Source organism: Pseudonaja textilis, chromosome 3, assembly GCF_049901715.1.
Source record: "Pseudonaja textilis isolate UNSWEBS1 chromosome 3, rPseTex1.2, whole genome shotgun sequence".
In the NCBI taxonomy this organism is placed as follows: domain Eukaryota; kingdom Metazoa; phylum Chordata; class Lepidosauria; order Squamata; family Elapidae; genus Pseudonaja; species Pseudonaja textilis.
In genome coordinates this window covers 9,442,779-9,458,217 of record NC_141992.1, presented here as the reverse complement: position 1 = coordinate 9,458,217, position 15,439 = coordinate 9,442,779, and the positions used below count along the sequence as shown (strand labels likewise).

At 41.6% G+C, this 15,439-nt stretch overlaps 1 protein-coding gene across 1 annotated transcript in view; it reads left to right on the top strand.

The window, feature by feature from the left end:
* NTSR1 (neurotensin receptor 1) overlaps window positions 1-15,439 on the top strand; it is a 148,140-nt gene that overhangs the window by 120,090 nt on the left and 12,611 nt on the right. Inside the window, exon 2 of the mRNA XM_026697395.2 lies at window positions 15,146-15,347. Within this exon, the coding sequence (XP_026553180.1) occupies window positions 15,146-15,347 (202 nt within the window). The remainder of the gene's footprint in view (window positions 1-15,145; window positions 15,348-15,439) is intronic.

Here is a 15,439-nt window from a genome sequence, read left to right as displayed (position 1 = left end):
CACAAAAATTACAAAGTCACCAAAGTAGAATAATGCATTAAATCACCTTTATAATGTATTAAGTCACCTTTAATGCTTCCAACTTGGCCCAACGTCCAATTATCCTTGGCTAGATATCAAACTCTCCAAAAAACTATTCATGAAGGGCAGAAATGCAGTCCGAACCCAAAGTAAAGATAATTAGAACTTAAAAAACCAACACAATCCACACTGAAGTAATTAACATGGCAGGCCAGGATGATAAATAGCAGATATTCAAAGGATAATGCAGCACCCACAGTTGGGAGAACGCCAAAACCCAGATAAGCCTCAACAAAGATAATGCACGCTTTGCTTCCAGCAAGGTGATGTGCGCAAACATCCTTCTTATATCCTGTTCCCTCAGCTGCAAGTAATGAAAGGGATCAGGGCCTTTTTCTCCCCCGTAACCCACGTTGCTCCCTTATCTGTTCCTCCCTGTGTGCCCTAGGATGAAGAGGGTGTGGCTCTGGGTCTTCCTCTGAATGCCCAGCCAGACTGTGCCCTTCCCCCATTTCTTCCACAGCCACCAGAGCCACACTCCCACTCCCTGTCAGCTGCTCAATCTCCCCCTCAGAATCAGACTCCAGCAAGGGCATGACAGTATCTATCTATCCATCTATCTCTATCATCTATCTATCTATCTATATATCTATCTACCTATCTATCTATCCTATATCTAATTTATATGGCTGCCCATCTCATACTTTAGGTGATCCAGGAGTTCTGGGGACTCCATCATTAGATGTTTTTAAGGAAAAAGAAAACAGACAACCATTTTTCCAGGATGGTATATGGATTCCTGCCTTGGGCAGAGGGTTGGACTAAAAGACCTCGAGATCTTTTCCAGCTCTATGAATCGATGAAAAGTATTTATTTTTTAATGAGGGAGCTAAGATGCACCCTAACTCTGATGAAAAGCAATCGTGTAGTTATTTTCTTTCAATCTTCCAGAAGAGCATTTTAAAGGGCTATTTCCCTCTAATCCGGAAAGTAAGATATTTCAGAAAATAAAGTAAAACCAACCACTGAACTAAAAGGGGTGTGCGTGGAGGGTTGCGGGGAGAAATATAGTATTGTTCAATTTTCTTAACAGTAGGCAAATACCCTGTCTCATTTATATAGCTCTTATGAAACGGGAAGAAAAGGTATGTAATTCTGGTTTGCAGAATTAAAAAAGCAGTAGTAATGGTTTTCTGTCCGTAAAAATAAAGGCTATTTTCTTGGCACTGGAGTTATAGGTGAACGTGGGTGGCTGGAGAAGCAATGGAAGTTTACTGGTTGGTTATTTTATAAAGACTAGCAATAACTTGTGTCCCGGGGAAGTAATTGCATCTCACACATACTTGCAGCAAAGTGTCTGAATTGCTTTTCAGCTCTGGTGAACCTCAGCACGCTCGTAGGGTAAGAATCAGATAGTAGCACAGTTTGTCTTGCTTGCTAGCAGCCACCGTAAGAGAGGAGGGAAATTTAGTACGCCTAACTTCGATGAGTAAAGCCCAACTGGGATTCACCCTGTGGACTGCTAAACACATCCACTAAATGTTTCAGCAGACTAAATGTTTGGCCACATAGGCAATTATTTCCGAACAATAAGATGCTGGAATTGTTGCACAGGCCTCTGTAGGCCTAAATGTCTGTGGAGATTCTCAGTCATCCAGGTCATGATTGTCCCTAAAGTGTTTTTCAAAATGCAACCGGACTTGGGCTTTTCCTTGAAGACATTCCGCTTCTCATCCAAGAAGCTTCTTCAGTTGTGACTGAATGGTGGTCGATTGAAGGATTTATATTCCTAGCAGTCATCTGGTCATTAGCATTCTCTCTGAGAGTTGTTGAGGCCACTTGGAGGTTTATCTGTGCCCTCGGGATCACCTGAATGGTGCAAATGAGTGTGGGGCCTTCTTAGAACTGTTGAAAGGAGATAGATGATGTCATATTCCTCCCCTTCTGTTGAGGGAGGGCTGTTCCGTTTTAACATAGATGGCCTCTTTGACCCCTCTTTCAAACCAGCAGTTCTCTCTGTCCAGAATGTTTAGAATAGAATAGAATAGAATAGAATAGAATAGAATAGAATAGAATAGAATAGTTGGAAGGGACCTTGGAGGTCTTCTAGTCCAACCCTCTGCTTAGGCAGAAACCCTACACCATCTCAGACAAATGGTTATCCAACATCTTCTTAAAACTTCGTTGGAGCATTCACAACTTCTGGAGGCAAGTCATTCCACTGATTAATTGTTTTGTCAGGAAATTTCTCCTTGGTTCTAGGTTGCTTCTCTCCTTGATTAATTTCCATCTGATGCTTCTTGTCCTGCCCTTGAGTGCTTTGGAGAATAGCTTGACTCCCTCTTCTTTGTGGCAGCCCTTAAGATATTAGAAGACTGCTATCGTATCATCCCTAGTCCTTCTTTTCATCAGACTAGACATACCCAGTGCCAGCTGTTTTAGCCTCCAGTCCCCTAATCGTTTTTGTTGTTCTTCTCTGCACTCTTTCTAGGGTTTCAATATTTTTTTATATCGTGGCAACCAAAACTGGATGTAGTATTCCAAGGGTGGCCTTACCAAGGCATTATAAAGTGGTATTAACACTTCTCCTGATCTTGATTCTATACCTCTGTTTATGCAGCCTAGAATTGTGTTGGCCTTTTTGGCTGCTGCACAGTGCTGGCTCATATATAAATGGTTGTCCCCTAGGACTCCAAGTTCTCTCTCACGCAATTGAATATTACTATTACTAATACACTATTGAGTATTACTACTAGTATTAGTAATATTACTATTACTACTACTATTGCTGCCTTCAAAAGTGTGACTTTAGTCTTTCAGCTGCAGATGGACTGATAAATCTTTGTTTCCCCTATGCTGTGCCATGCGTTTGTGAAATGGTTGTTTTGTTTCTCCAATGCACAAATCTGCACATGGCTCACTGCATTGTACTGTGTATATCACAGTAGGCTGATTGCCAATCGCAAACACGTTGTTCACTTCTCCAAACAAGGAACTGCCTAGTTGTTTAAGCCAAGGGCTGGAGACTCGTAGCAGAAAAAGATGCTGTTTGATGAATTAACAGAAGTTTCAATAGGGGATTCCTGCAAGCCCCACCCCTTTTGCCCATAGATTAATATCATACGGATGTTTCAAAGGGTTTGCCGATTGATTCTGAGGTAATTGATGTGTTCTGTTTTTCATTGTCTGGTTGTTTATAACATGAAAGTAGGCCACGGAAGGAAAATATTTCAGCGCGGCCTTAGTGATTTGGTTAGAAAAAGGGCCCTCTAAAATAGTTTACCCATGTTTAACAGTTTGGGAGATATGCAATAAAGAGGCCCATTATTGTAAATGTTCCAGAAGGTCCCGTGGTCATTCATCCTCAATGCCCTCTTTCCTGTGATGTTACAGTTCATTTCATGACTCTGCCGTGACCATAAAACATTCTGGAATTGTTCTTGCAATTTACGGCATCTCTGAAGCCTTTACTTAATTCTTTTCCATCATGAGAAAAATGCTATTCATCTATCACCATGTTTTCTATAAAAAGGTAGTGGGGACCACTGATGTATTTTAAAGCTTAGAGAACACGGAGGAGTAAGCAGTTGTCAAGAAGATTTAAGCTGCCCAAAGAGCTAAAAACGTGAAATATTGTGAGGTTTTAATAAAATAACCTATTGCACCTGTCAAGACACGAACAGTTCTTTACTGGACTATGCGGTAAAATATGAGGTGGATGGGATGTATGCAGCTTTTCTGGTTTCTAGAATTCATGGGATGCTATTCTGGCAGAGCCATTCTGAAATTAATGGTATTTAAATCTGCCAGTGTAGCTCATTATTTCTTCACTGGTTTCAGTGGCACTCTTGTTACTAATTTGGCTGAATATTATTTCTTCATAAATAACAATACCAGTTTTGAAGTGGTTGCATTAAACAGAAAATGAAAAAAAGTGAAATAATAAATGAAATACCAGATGATTTGGTGGATGGCAATTTAAAGATGCTTTTGGCTCTTACAAGGGGAACAAGGAGAGGAGGAGGAGGAGGAGGAGGAGGTGGAGGAGGAGGAGGAGAGGAGTCCTTGATGCTCTCTGACCTTGGTTGTTTTCTTCCATATGTTTCATTATCCAACTAGGCAGGGCAGGCAGAAAGGAAGGAAGGAAGGAAGGAAGGAAGGAAGGAAGGAAGGAAGGAAAGCAAGAAGAGAGGGAGGAAGGTTGGTTACTACCCTAGAAGGCAAAAATAAAAAATTGAAGCAAACTTGAAAAGTGGGAGAAATGGTATTAATTTCATACAATGTAAAATTCTTCATTTAGTAACTTAGAAGAAATGCACTGTCCTGGAATACTATGTTAATGGGTTGGTCATGATGCCCGTGGAAAAGATCTTGGAGTAATAGATGAAGGTAGAATAAATATGTGTCAGGAGTCCAACAAATCAACCCTCATTCAAATCAGAGTTAAAAAAAAATGTTTTGTTAGAAGTAGCCATGTTGGTATTAGCTGGATGCAGCCGACACTAAAATACATCATTCATTTCCTCTTTGACCCTGGTCTTTCCCCCGTCCCCTGGATGTATATTCTCTAATGGGACACATCCATAGCCAAGAGTCATCAATCATGCTTTCCAGTAATAGTCTTGCCCACCACAACTTTAGGCTGCCAAGGCGATTATCTGAGGCACTTGAGGAATGCAGTTTTCCTCCATTCCCTTTCTGCTGGCAGCTAAAAAGACCAAAGGAGTATCTTTTAATTGATATTGAGTCAGCAATGTACAGATAGTCCTCAACATACAACCACAATTGAGCCTAATTTTTTTTTTGTTACTAAGCAAAACATTTAAAAGTCCAGGGTTGAAACTTAAGGTTGTTGGGTTTTTTTACAAGATTTCTTATCTTTAAAAGAGTAGACACATCAAAGTCTCCCTCCTTGCTGTAATTACTCCATTGGATGGGGTACGTGAGGCTTTCGGGCATGTATCTATATCCATGGATTTCTTAAGAAATGGGATACAAAGAATTTGGGATCAAAAACCAATAAAAGTAAGTGGAAGTGATGTACACAAATTCATATGTCCTATTGCAACAAATCCTTGGAAACCTATTTGTGAGCTGAACATTTTTTTTTTTTTAAGCAAAGCAGAGCAATTTGGAGAACATTAATGCACTAAGACAAAATTTCAGGTGCTAAGATCAAAGAGAGAAATTTTGCTGGAGGGGTCGGAATGGATATACAGGCAGAGTTTATTGATATTTTTTTTATATTTACTGATTGTCTTTGTTAAACACCAAAAAGCAGATCCCAAATATTTTATTGGATACCGGTCTCAAACTTTGATAATTTTTAGCAGTCAATCTCTAGAAGGATTGTGTGACATGGATTTTAGCAACTATTTAAATTATATTCCAAAGTAATTGGATTAAGGTTATTTAAATTAGTTTCAAAACAGTTTAAAATTGCACTGCAGATTTATGAGTCAAATGAGCCTGCATGGAAGAGATTTTGACTGTATTTGATGCCAATGTATGTTCTATTAGATTTAATCTCAATTTCATCCCTTTGGGTTCCAAACCTCATCCTACCTCCCTGTCCAAAATATATGTTGGATTTTATAAACACTAGATTTTTATAACCACTACGCTAATCTGATCAATGCTAATCTTCCAGGGCCCGAAGTCACTCAGTCTTGAAACTTGTCATTAAATCTTTTTTTTTAAAGCAGCTTTTTTAGACAAGGTACAATAAATTGAGTTATGGGTAGCCGAGATTAGTAAATAAAAAAAGAAGAGTGAACCTGTAGCTGTGACTCAGAAATTACAAATATTGTAAAATTCTGCCTTACTTTTTGTTTGTTTGTTTGTAAAAATTTTTAATCTCACCTTTATTGTTTTTATAAATAACTCAAGATCATAATCAGAGGTGGGCTGCTGTCAGTTCGCACTGGTTCAAGCGAACCAGTAGTTAAGATTCTGCACAGTTCGGTAAACAAGCAAATCCCCCCACTGGCTGACCCCATGCCTGCTTCTTTTTGGCCTGTTTTCTGTGCCATTTTTCATGCCATTTTGGACTCTTTTTCAGGATAAAAAGGGCCTGAAAATGGCCCCCAAACTATCTAAAAACAGCCCAAAAAACAGCCTGAAAATGGCCCCCAAAACAGCCTGAAAACGCCCAAAGATGGCCAAAAAACAAGCCAAAAAATCAGTAGGGGTGGGGCCAGCCAGAGGTGGAATTAGCCACAGCCAGTTGAATCCTACCTCTGCCTTTGAAGCGAGTGGTCAGGAGGCGGGGCTGGGTGTGATGAGTGATGTCACCCACCCAGTCACATGACCAACCGGCCATGCCTATCCAGCCAGAGAACTGGTTGTTAAGTTATTCCAATCCCACCACTGTTCATAATGCTCCTATTTCTCCTCAACCTCCTATTTTTCCCACAGCAACAACCCTGTGAGGAAGGTTGGACGAGAGGGAAGGACTGGCTTTCATGTCTAAGGCAGGACTAGAACTCACTGTCTCCTGGTAATTGGCCCAATCGATTGACCCAAAGTCACCCAGCCAGCTTCCATGCCTAAGACGGGACTAGAACTCCCTGTCTCCTGGTGATTGATTCAAAGCACCCAGCCAGTTTTCATACCTACGGCAGGACTAAAACTGACTGTCTGTCTATATTTATCTATCTATCACTGTCTTTCTATCCACTTATCTATTGATCTAGCTCTATCTATTTGTCTGTCTATCATCTTTCTATCTATCTATCTATCTATCTATCTATCTATCTATCATGTCTGTGTCTATGTAGTGGTGTATTAATCTGTCTACCTGTCTATCTATCTATCTATCTATCTATCTATCTATCTATCTATCTATCCTAGCTAGCTTTCTATCCATCCATCCTCCAAGAGCTGACACCAAGTTGATGATGTGTAATCAACCAACCAATCGATCAGCTTTTCTAGGCCTGCTTGTACTCTTGTCAAGAATTACTTATTTTTCATTTTTTTCCTGCTTCCCCTACCTTTGGAAAATGGAGAAAAAGTACAGTCTTTTTAAATGCTGAAGTCTTATAAAACTTTTCTATGGGTCAAGCTTCAAACGATTTTTTCCTCCTCCTGACAATAAGGAAGACTATTACTGCAAGAACTCTCAAAGTGGATTTTTCAGGCAAACAAAATCTTTCAGGCAAACAAAATACAGTTGTGACATTTTTGTCAATCTCCCAGCTTTGATAATTTTTTCCTTTAAAGATGGATATACTGCATTCTTTTCCGCAACTAGAGCTGTTAAGTTCTGAAGAATAATTTATGAAGTTCTTGGTGAGACGGCTTCATTTACTTGCTCAAGAAAAATGTGTAGGTTGATTTTTGCAGTGTTTGGATGATATGGGTGAGAAAGATTACCATTTCTCTGATTAGGTGACCTTTTGCGACCTTTTGATAAGCAAAGTTACAACAGCACTGAAAAAAGTGACTTATCATAGTTTTTCATGCTTATAACTTCTCAGCCTTGGAAGCAATTTTTACTTGGAAGCTTCCAGTCTGCCACTTTCAGTGCCTGGGAATTTGGGAGGGGGAATTTCATTGTGAGGTAGAAGATTAGACACAGCAACATTCTTTCTCAGAGAGTCAAGGACATGTTTCCCTGCACCTGGAGGGGAGTGACTGGAGGGATGTCTCCAGTGGGGACGAAGATTTGATTGGACCATGTGATGGACTGAGGGATGCAAGGGATGGATCTTTGATTTTCCTTTGGGAAGGGAAAACCTGGAACTTTTAGATTCGGATTTTCCCAGATATGACAACTCTAATAAAATGGAACTTCGAGTAAATGCTTGTCTCGGAGTTCATTGGTTTGGAGTTGATTAGTTGGAACACTGACAAAAACCATTGAAGCAACCCCCCCATGATCTGGTGATCAGAATTTGGAAACATGGCAACTGATTCATACTTATGACAATTGCAGTGTCCTTGAGCTCATGTGATCAACTTTCACTACCTTCTGACAAGCAAAGACAATGGGAAAACCAGACTCACTTTGCAGCTGTGTTACTAGCGTAACAACTGCAATGATTCACTTAACAACTGTAGTAAGGAAAGGTAATAAAATGGGGCAAAACTCACTGAACAACTATGTGGTGTAGCAATGAAAATTCTGGGCTCAACTGCAGTAGTGGGATTCAAATAATTTGACAACGCGTTCTCTACCCTAATGATTTCTTTCAAAACCAGTTCACCAAACTGCTCAGAAACTTAACAACCTGTTTCCCCGAAGTGGTGCAAACTGGCTGAATCCCACCACTGCTCAACTGCGATTGTAGGTCAAGGACTACTTGTACAACTGGTTTGTTGTGGTTCACCAGCAGCCAGTGCAGACGGCAGCGGAATCGGACAGTGGGGAAGAATGGGGATCAGTCCGGGAGTCTGGACAGGACTCGGACTAGGGTCCTGCATCTGATGCAGAGATGGGGCCAGGATCATCTGGGAGTGGGGTGCTGTTTCTGGAGCCTTTGGAGTCTGGCAGCAGAGAGGCAGAGGACCCAGGGGACCCTGTCCCCAGTGCGCATGTGTGCAGAACTGCTAGAAGGCGAGAGCAGCCGAAACAAAAGGGGCAACTCGGGAGTAAGGCTTGAAGGTGATTGCCCCTCCCATAAGGTATAAAAGTCAGACCAAGATGATGAAACCTTTGCAGGAAGCAAAGTAGTTTGATTGGTTCAGAGTCATCCGTGAAATTATTTGTACTTTGGTTGGGTTTTTTGTACTTTGCTTGGTTTCTTTTCTAATGCATTTGACCTCCAAGATCCCTGTCAACTCTGTTTTTCTGTAGTTCTGTTATTCTGTTCTGTTATTTTGTTTCGGTAACTCCTGAACAAGATTAAAAAGCAATCAAGGCGGCATGAAGAATAAGCATCTTTAAAGGTGGCCAATTAGGATATAAGATCAGATCTTTTCCTTTAAAACTTTCACTGGATCACTTTCAGACCAGGTGGGTTGCCAATGTAGAGTCTCCCACCATGACATCTATAAGACCCCTTTAAGTGATATCTTTAAGGCCTGTACCCTTATTAAAGACTTTTAAGAAATGGATTAGAAGCACCTGCAATTTCTGAGATCACAAAATCCAATTAGATTTGAGGCCTGCTGCAGTCCAAAACTTCAAGATTTGGGGTGGAAAAATCAAACAGGTGACATCTGAGTCATTTTAAAACATTTTTTAAAATGCAGAGAAGGGCAACCAAGGGGATTAGGGGATTGGAGGCTAAAACATAAAGAACAGTTGCTGGAATTGGGTATGTCTAGTTTAAGGAAAAGAAGGACTGGGGGTGACATGAGAACGGTCTTCCAATATTTGAGGGATTAAAAGAAGAGGGGATCAGGCTATTCTCCAAAACACCTGGAGGCAGGACAAGAAGAAATGGATGGAAACTAATCAAGGAGAGATCCAACCTAGAACTAAGGAGGAATTCCCTGACAGTGAGAACAATTAATTAATGCAAGGGTCTTCAAACTTGGCAAGTTTAAGACTTGTGGACTTCAACTCCTACAATTCCTGAGCTCAGCATGACTGGAGGAGGAATTCTGGGAGTTGAAGTCCACAAGTCTTAAAGCTGTCAGGTTTGAAGAGCCCTGAATTAATGGAATAGCTTGCCTCCAGAAGTTGTGAATGCTCCATCACTGGGGGCTTTTAAGAAGAGATTGGAAAACCATTTGTCAGAAATGCTGTAGGGTTTTCTGCCCTAGCAGGAGGTTGGATTAGAAGACCTCTGATGTCCCTTCTAACTCCTTTATTCTGTTCTGTTAATTTTGCTCTTATAACTTTATCTCGATGCTTATGTACCCGCAGTTGGTGTGTCTATGAAATCCTCAGCTGTCTTGAATTGAAATGAACTTTATTTATTCGTTCTAAAAAGCAACAAAAATAGAAATGCCATAAAGTCTGAGTTTCTGGCTTTTTAATTTTATTTTCAAGAATGCCTCTTAGCTCCAGGACATTCTTAGAACTTGTTATAGGAGGCATCCCAGGAGAATGTTGGAGAGTAGAAACATTCACCAATTTTTCCTTTGGAAAATGAGCATTGTGAACCTGGGTATTTCTACCTTGGCACGGTTAGATGCCATGAGAGCATCTCAAAGTTACCCCTGTGGTCAAAAGATTTCTCCATCCCTGGATTCAACTATACTTCGTTGCTTGGTATAAATAATTCCCTATCCAGATAAAGTATATTTATTTATGTATGGCTGAGACATAGAAGCTCACAACTCCAAAATTATTCTGAGCAGCTTACAGCAAGCTAAGTCAAAACAGGAAAGAAAAACAAGAACAAGATAACAAAAAAAAATGCTGCGCATCTGAAGAACCCACAATAACAAAACCTATAAGGTTCTACAAACTGTCTCCCAAAGTCTGGGACAACAACCAGGTTTTTCATCCAGAGCATCATTGGGGTAGACATCACAACAGGTAGATGCATTGACATCAGTGGGTGGATTCAGCCAGTTTGGGCTGGTTTGGGCAAACCAGATGTTAAATTTACATCTGGTTCACCGAATTGATAGTTGAACCGACCGGCTGGCCCCGCTCACCCCGCTCCTCCCCTCCCAGGAGTCTCCACACAACCCATTTTGGATGCAGGTAAGTGCAGGTTCCGTGCGGAGGTTCTGGGAGAGTGGAAAACGGCCTTCCTGGAAGTTCTGGAAGTCCAGAAACGGGCATGTTTCCAGCTTCTGGAGAGCCTCCAGAGCCCAGGAGAGGCCATTTTCACTGCCCCAGAGGCCCGAGGGAGGCCTCCGGACTAGTGGCGGGATTCAAATTTTTTTACTACTGGTTCTGTGCGTGTGGCTTGGTGGGCGTGGCAGGGGAAGGATACTGTAAAATCTCCAGTCAGAGGCGGGATTTGCCGGTTCTCCGAACAACTCAAAATTTCCGGTACCGGTTCTCCAGAACTGGTCAGAACCTGCTGAATACCACCTCTGCTCCAGACTCTGAGGAAGGCGAAAAACAGCCCTCCCGGAAGTTCTGGTAGGCCACGTCTACCATGGCCACACCCACCCAGCAACCAAGCAGAGAACTTTTGAATTCCACCCCTGATCGACATTCAATTTAGCAATGAACATTTCCATTATCATTATCGTATGAATTTGTCTTTTGGGGTGGTAATAGGAATCCTTCACCCTCCCTCTGCTACAGGAGCAAGCCTAGTGAAATATTAAATTTTACTGTGAATTTAGTCCAACTCAAGAACCTTCCAAGAACATTCAGTGCAATGAGGAGTTTTAGAGACCAAAATCATTGCCTGGATGTAGCTTAATTTTTTCTTCTTCTATTTTTTATGATGAAGTCATTTCCTTCCCTCTTTTTTTGCCTGAGTTTAGTTCCCCTCTCTCTGGCTCCTGAGATATGTCAGCTATGGATCCTGGTGACTTTTTTCAGCTACTGGTAGGGCCTAACCCGGATCAAACTGGCACCGCTAGGTGTTCTGACCCACGCCCTTTTCCAACAAATCAAACACAAGCCAAATAGAACAGAAACCTTGTAATGTTTTTGCAAAATAATTGGCTGTGATAAGCACAAGCCTTGCCAAACTGTGCAAGACTTGCCAAAAGATAACAGACAAGTAATAATTTGCAATACAAGAATCTTTAAATACAAACTCAGGATACTGGAATGTCCACGAAGCTGGAGTTTCAAAACGTCTTTGCCTTCTGCAAAGTTCCTTTCACAGCTGGCTTTTATCTTCTTGAAGGAGGGGCTATTACCTTGCAGCCTTACTCCCGAGTCACCCATGCTGTTGTAGTTGCTCTTTCCTCCAAGGAATCCTGCGTGCACACGCACTTGGCAAAGGCTCCTCAGGAACCTCCTCATCACTACTGCCAGCCCCCACAATTTCTGAAGGCAGCAGTCCATTCCCTAATGGTCCTGTCCCCTCATCAGAGTCCTCGCTCTCCTTAGCTGTCCGCATCTGCTGCTGGCTAACCACAACACTAGGCATGTTAGAGCCAGAAGCTTGGAACAGACTGACAACTGAAGGCACCAAGCTCAAAACTGGGAAACCGTGAGTTCTACACTCTCTTTAAGTGTAGAACTGACTGGCTTGAAAGCCAGTCAGGTGACTTTGGGCCAATCACCAGGAGACAGTGAGTTCTAGTTCCGCTTTAGGCATGAAAGCTAGGGGAATCAGTCCATCTCCCTCAACTGAACTGACTTCACAGAATAACAATACAGAATAACAGAGTTGGAAGGGACCTTGAAGGTCTTCTAGTCCAACCCTCTGCTCAGGCAGGAAGCCCTATAGCTTTTCAGACAAATGATTGTCCAGTCTCTTCTAAAAATTTCCAGTGTTGATGTTGGAGCATTCACAACTCCTAGAGACAAGCTGTTTCACTGATTAATTGTTCTAACTGTCAAGAAATTTCTCCTGAATTCCAGGTTGCTTCTCTCCTGGGTTAGTTACCATCCATTGCTTCTTGTCCTGGCTTTGGGTGCTTTGGAGAATAGATTGAACCCATCTTCTTTGTGACAGCCTGTCAAATATTGGAACACATCGTATCACCACCACCCCTAGTCCTTTTCATTAAACTAGATATACCCAATTCCAAATTGTTGGATTGTTGTGTGGAAAATAGGAGGAAGAAGAAATATTAGTTATCATTATGCATGTTCACCACCTTACAAAGTAATAAAGGTGGGACGAAAATGAATTAAATATTAAATAAATTCATTCCCACAACTGATGTCAACAGAGCTGGGATATAATCTTTTGGGACTCCATTAGCTAGTCAGTGATAGCCACTTGTGATACTAGACAGCAAGGGAAAAGACTTTCAACTTCACTTCCTTCTTGAAGAGTTTTATTGTGGTATTTTGTTGTCCTGCTATACTGTAGCATCTCAGTGATTTAGTTATATCGTTTTGTTGTAAGTTTCCTTACATTGAGCATTGGTGACATTCCAAGATTTCAGCAGCTGCCCAAGAAGCAGGTCAGCAAGTGGAAAAGATTTATGTTTCCCTAGGCTTTCAAATCAATCATATATTATTTTATGATTCTACTGTACAGTTTTATGGTGCCATTTATTATGTTGCAGGGTTTTGTTGTAAAGTTTTACTGATTTAATAGTTCTGCTTTTCTGTGGTCTGTTTATTCATTTATGTGTTCGATGCAGTGAGTTCTGACAAAGATTTGGGGCTCTAGAAACTACTCGTGAGGAGAACATTTTAACAGAAAGCAGAAATGAATTTTTGTCATTTCCCTGTGAATTCATAGACATATTCATCTCATTTCTGAGCAGCCACATGGAAGTGATGGGCCACTGTTTTCATCACGGAGTTTCTTTGACTTCTTAAACTATCTGTAGTCTACAAATCACCTAGCGGTCTCTCATTCATGTTCTAGCACATTCCAAGCCTTCTTAGTTTTTGAAGATCAGCCAAACTATGTGATCCTGCCCTGGGAATAAAATACAGGTAGTCCTCCAGTTGCCACATTTCATTTAGTGACCATTTGAAGTTGCAACAGCACTGAAAAAAAGTGACTTATGACTGTTCATATTCCTCTGCATAAACAGAGGGATAGAATCAAGATCACATGAAGTGTTCATACCGCTTTATAATGCCTTGGTAAGGCCACACTTGGAATCCTACATCCAGTTTTGGTCGCCATGATGTAAAAAAGATGTTGAAACTCTAGAACGGGGGTCTCCAACATTGGCAACTTTAAGACTTGTCGACTTTAATTCCCAGAATTCCCACTAACCTGCTTTCCAGCTCCATTCTCCTGTGTCAGGATTCCAGCAATCACTCTGATTAAATAATGATTCTTGAGCCAAACTTCAAAAAACTTCAAAGAATTCATTAGGAGCGACATACTGGCATGACCTGTATGAAGCTGATTCTGGCATACATAACTATAGTCACCCCCTCGCCCCTGGGTGTGCCATAAATCAGTTTCTCCAATTAAGCATTACATGGGCTAGGTGTCATCCATCATGTTCTCCAATTAAAGGTTTTCATGAGCAAAAGCTCCAGTAGGTTAGCTACAATCTTTTCTAAGATAAGTTAGAATGTGCTTCCAACGTTGCTGGCTGAGGAAATCTGGGAGTTGAAGTCTACAAGTCTTAAAGTTGCCAAGGTTGGAGACCCCTGTTCTAGAAAGAGGGCAGAGAAGAGCAACAAAGATTATTAGGGGACTGGAGGTTTAAACATATAAAGAACAGTGTCAGGAATTGGGTATGTCTAGTTTGATGAAAAGAAGGACTAGGAGTGAAATGATAGCAATCTTCCAATATCTCAGGGGCTGCCACAAAGAAGAGGGAGTCAAAGCACCTGAGGGCAGGATAAGAAGCAACAGATAGAAACTAATCAAGGAGATAAACAACCTAGAACTAAGGAGAAATTTCTTGACAGACAGAACAATTAATCAATGGAACAACTTGTCTCCAGAAGTTGTGAATGCTCCAACACTGGAAGTTTTTACAAAGAGACTGAACAACCCTTGGTCTGAAATGATATAGGGTTTCCTGCCTAAGCAGGGTCCCTTCCAGTTCTAATATGACAAAGAATCTGGATGGTCCAAGGAAATTGGCAGATATATCAGAGTCAATAGGTGGGCCCGATTTAGATCTCTTGTGGGTGCAAAGGGATTGGAGACTGGTGATGCATTTGACCCCATCCTCCAGCTCAGCCTGGTCATCTTCTAGATCACCCTTCCCTCTGTCTTGGACCCCTTCCTCTTCCTTGGGTTCTTCTTTGCTGCTTTCCCTTTCCTGCTTTCTGTCTTCAAAGTCTAAGTCCTTATAGAAACTTGGCAAAGGCAGAAGGTAGACCGTCTCAAAGGAATTCACCTCCCCTTCTTTGGAAGGAGCTGGCAAACCAGGTGGTGGTTGCTGTAACACAAAAATATTGTTAAGAGGTTCCCTCTCCTCCTCTTTTCAGGAACCGAAGGCCAGTTCCTTCCCTCAAGCTCAGCCTGGTCATCTCCTACCGTCATTGTATCTTTGAATGGTCACTAAATAAATGATTGCAAGTCGAGACCACCTGTGATCGCATTTTTACTGGAAAGAATGGATCCCACCAGCACCCAAATCTCTAATCTCTTCTCTCCCCTTTTAGGTGCTAACAAGATTCCTCTGTTTCCTCTCTTCCTGTCCCATCCAGGTCAACGTCTTCATCTCCTTCGTTTTCCCAATGGCGGTTATCTCCGTCCTCAACACCATCATAGCCAACCAACTTATCATCATGTTCAAGCAAGCGGCCCAAGAACACCAAGTGTGCACAATTGGAGGACAGCAGACCATGCTTAGCATGTCCATGGAACCTGGCCGTGTTCAAACCTTGAAGCACGGAGTCCGAGTTCTACGTACGTACCCCTCTGGTTTGAGGCCACCTTCCTCTTCTCTAACATTCAGTTTATCCATATGGCTGACATCCTGCCCCTGTGGCTTGGAAATG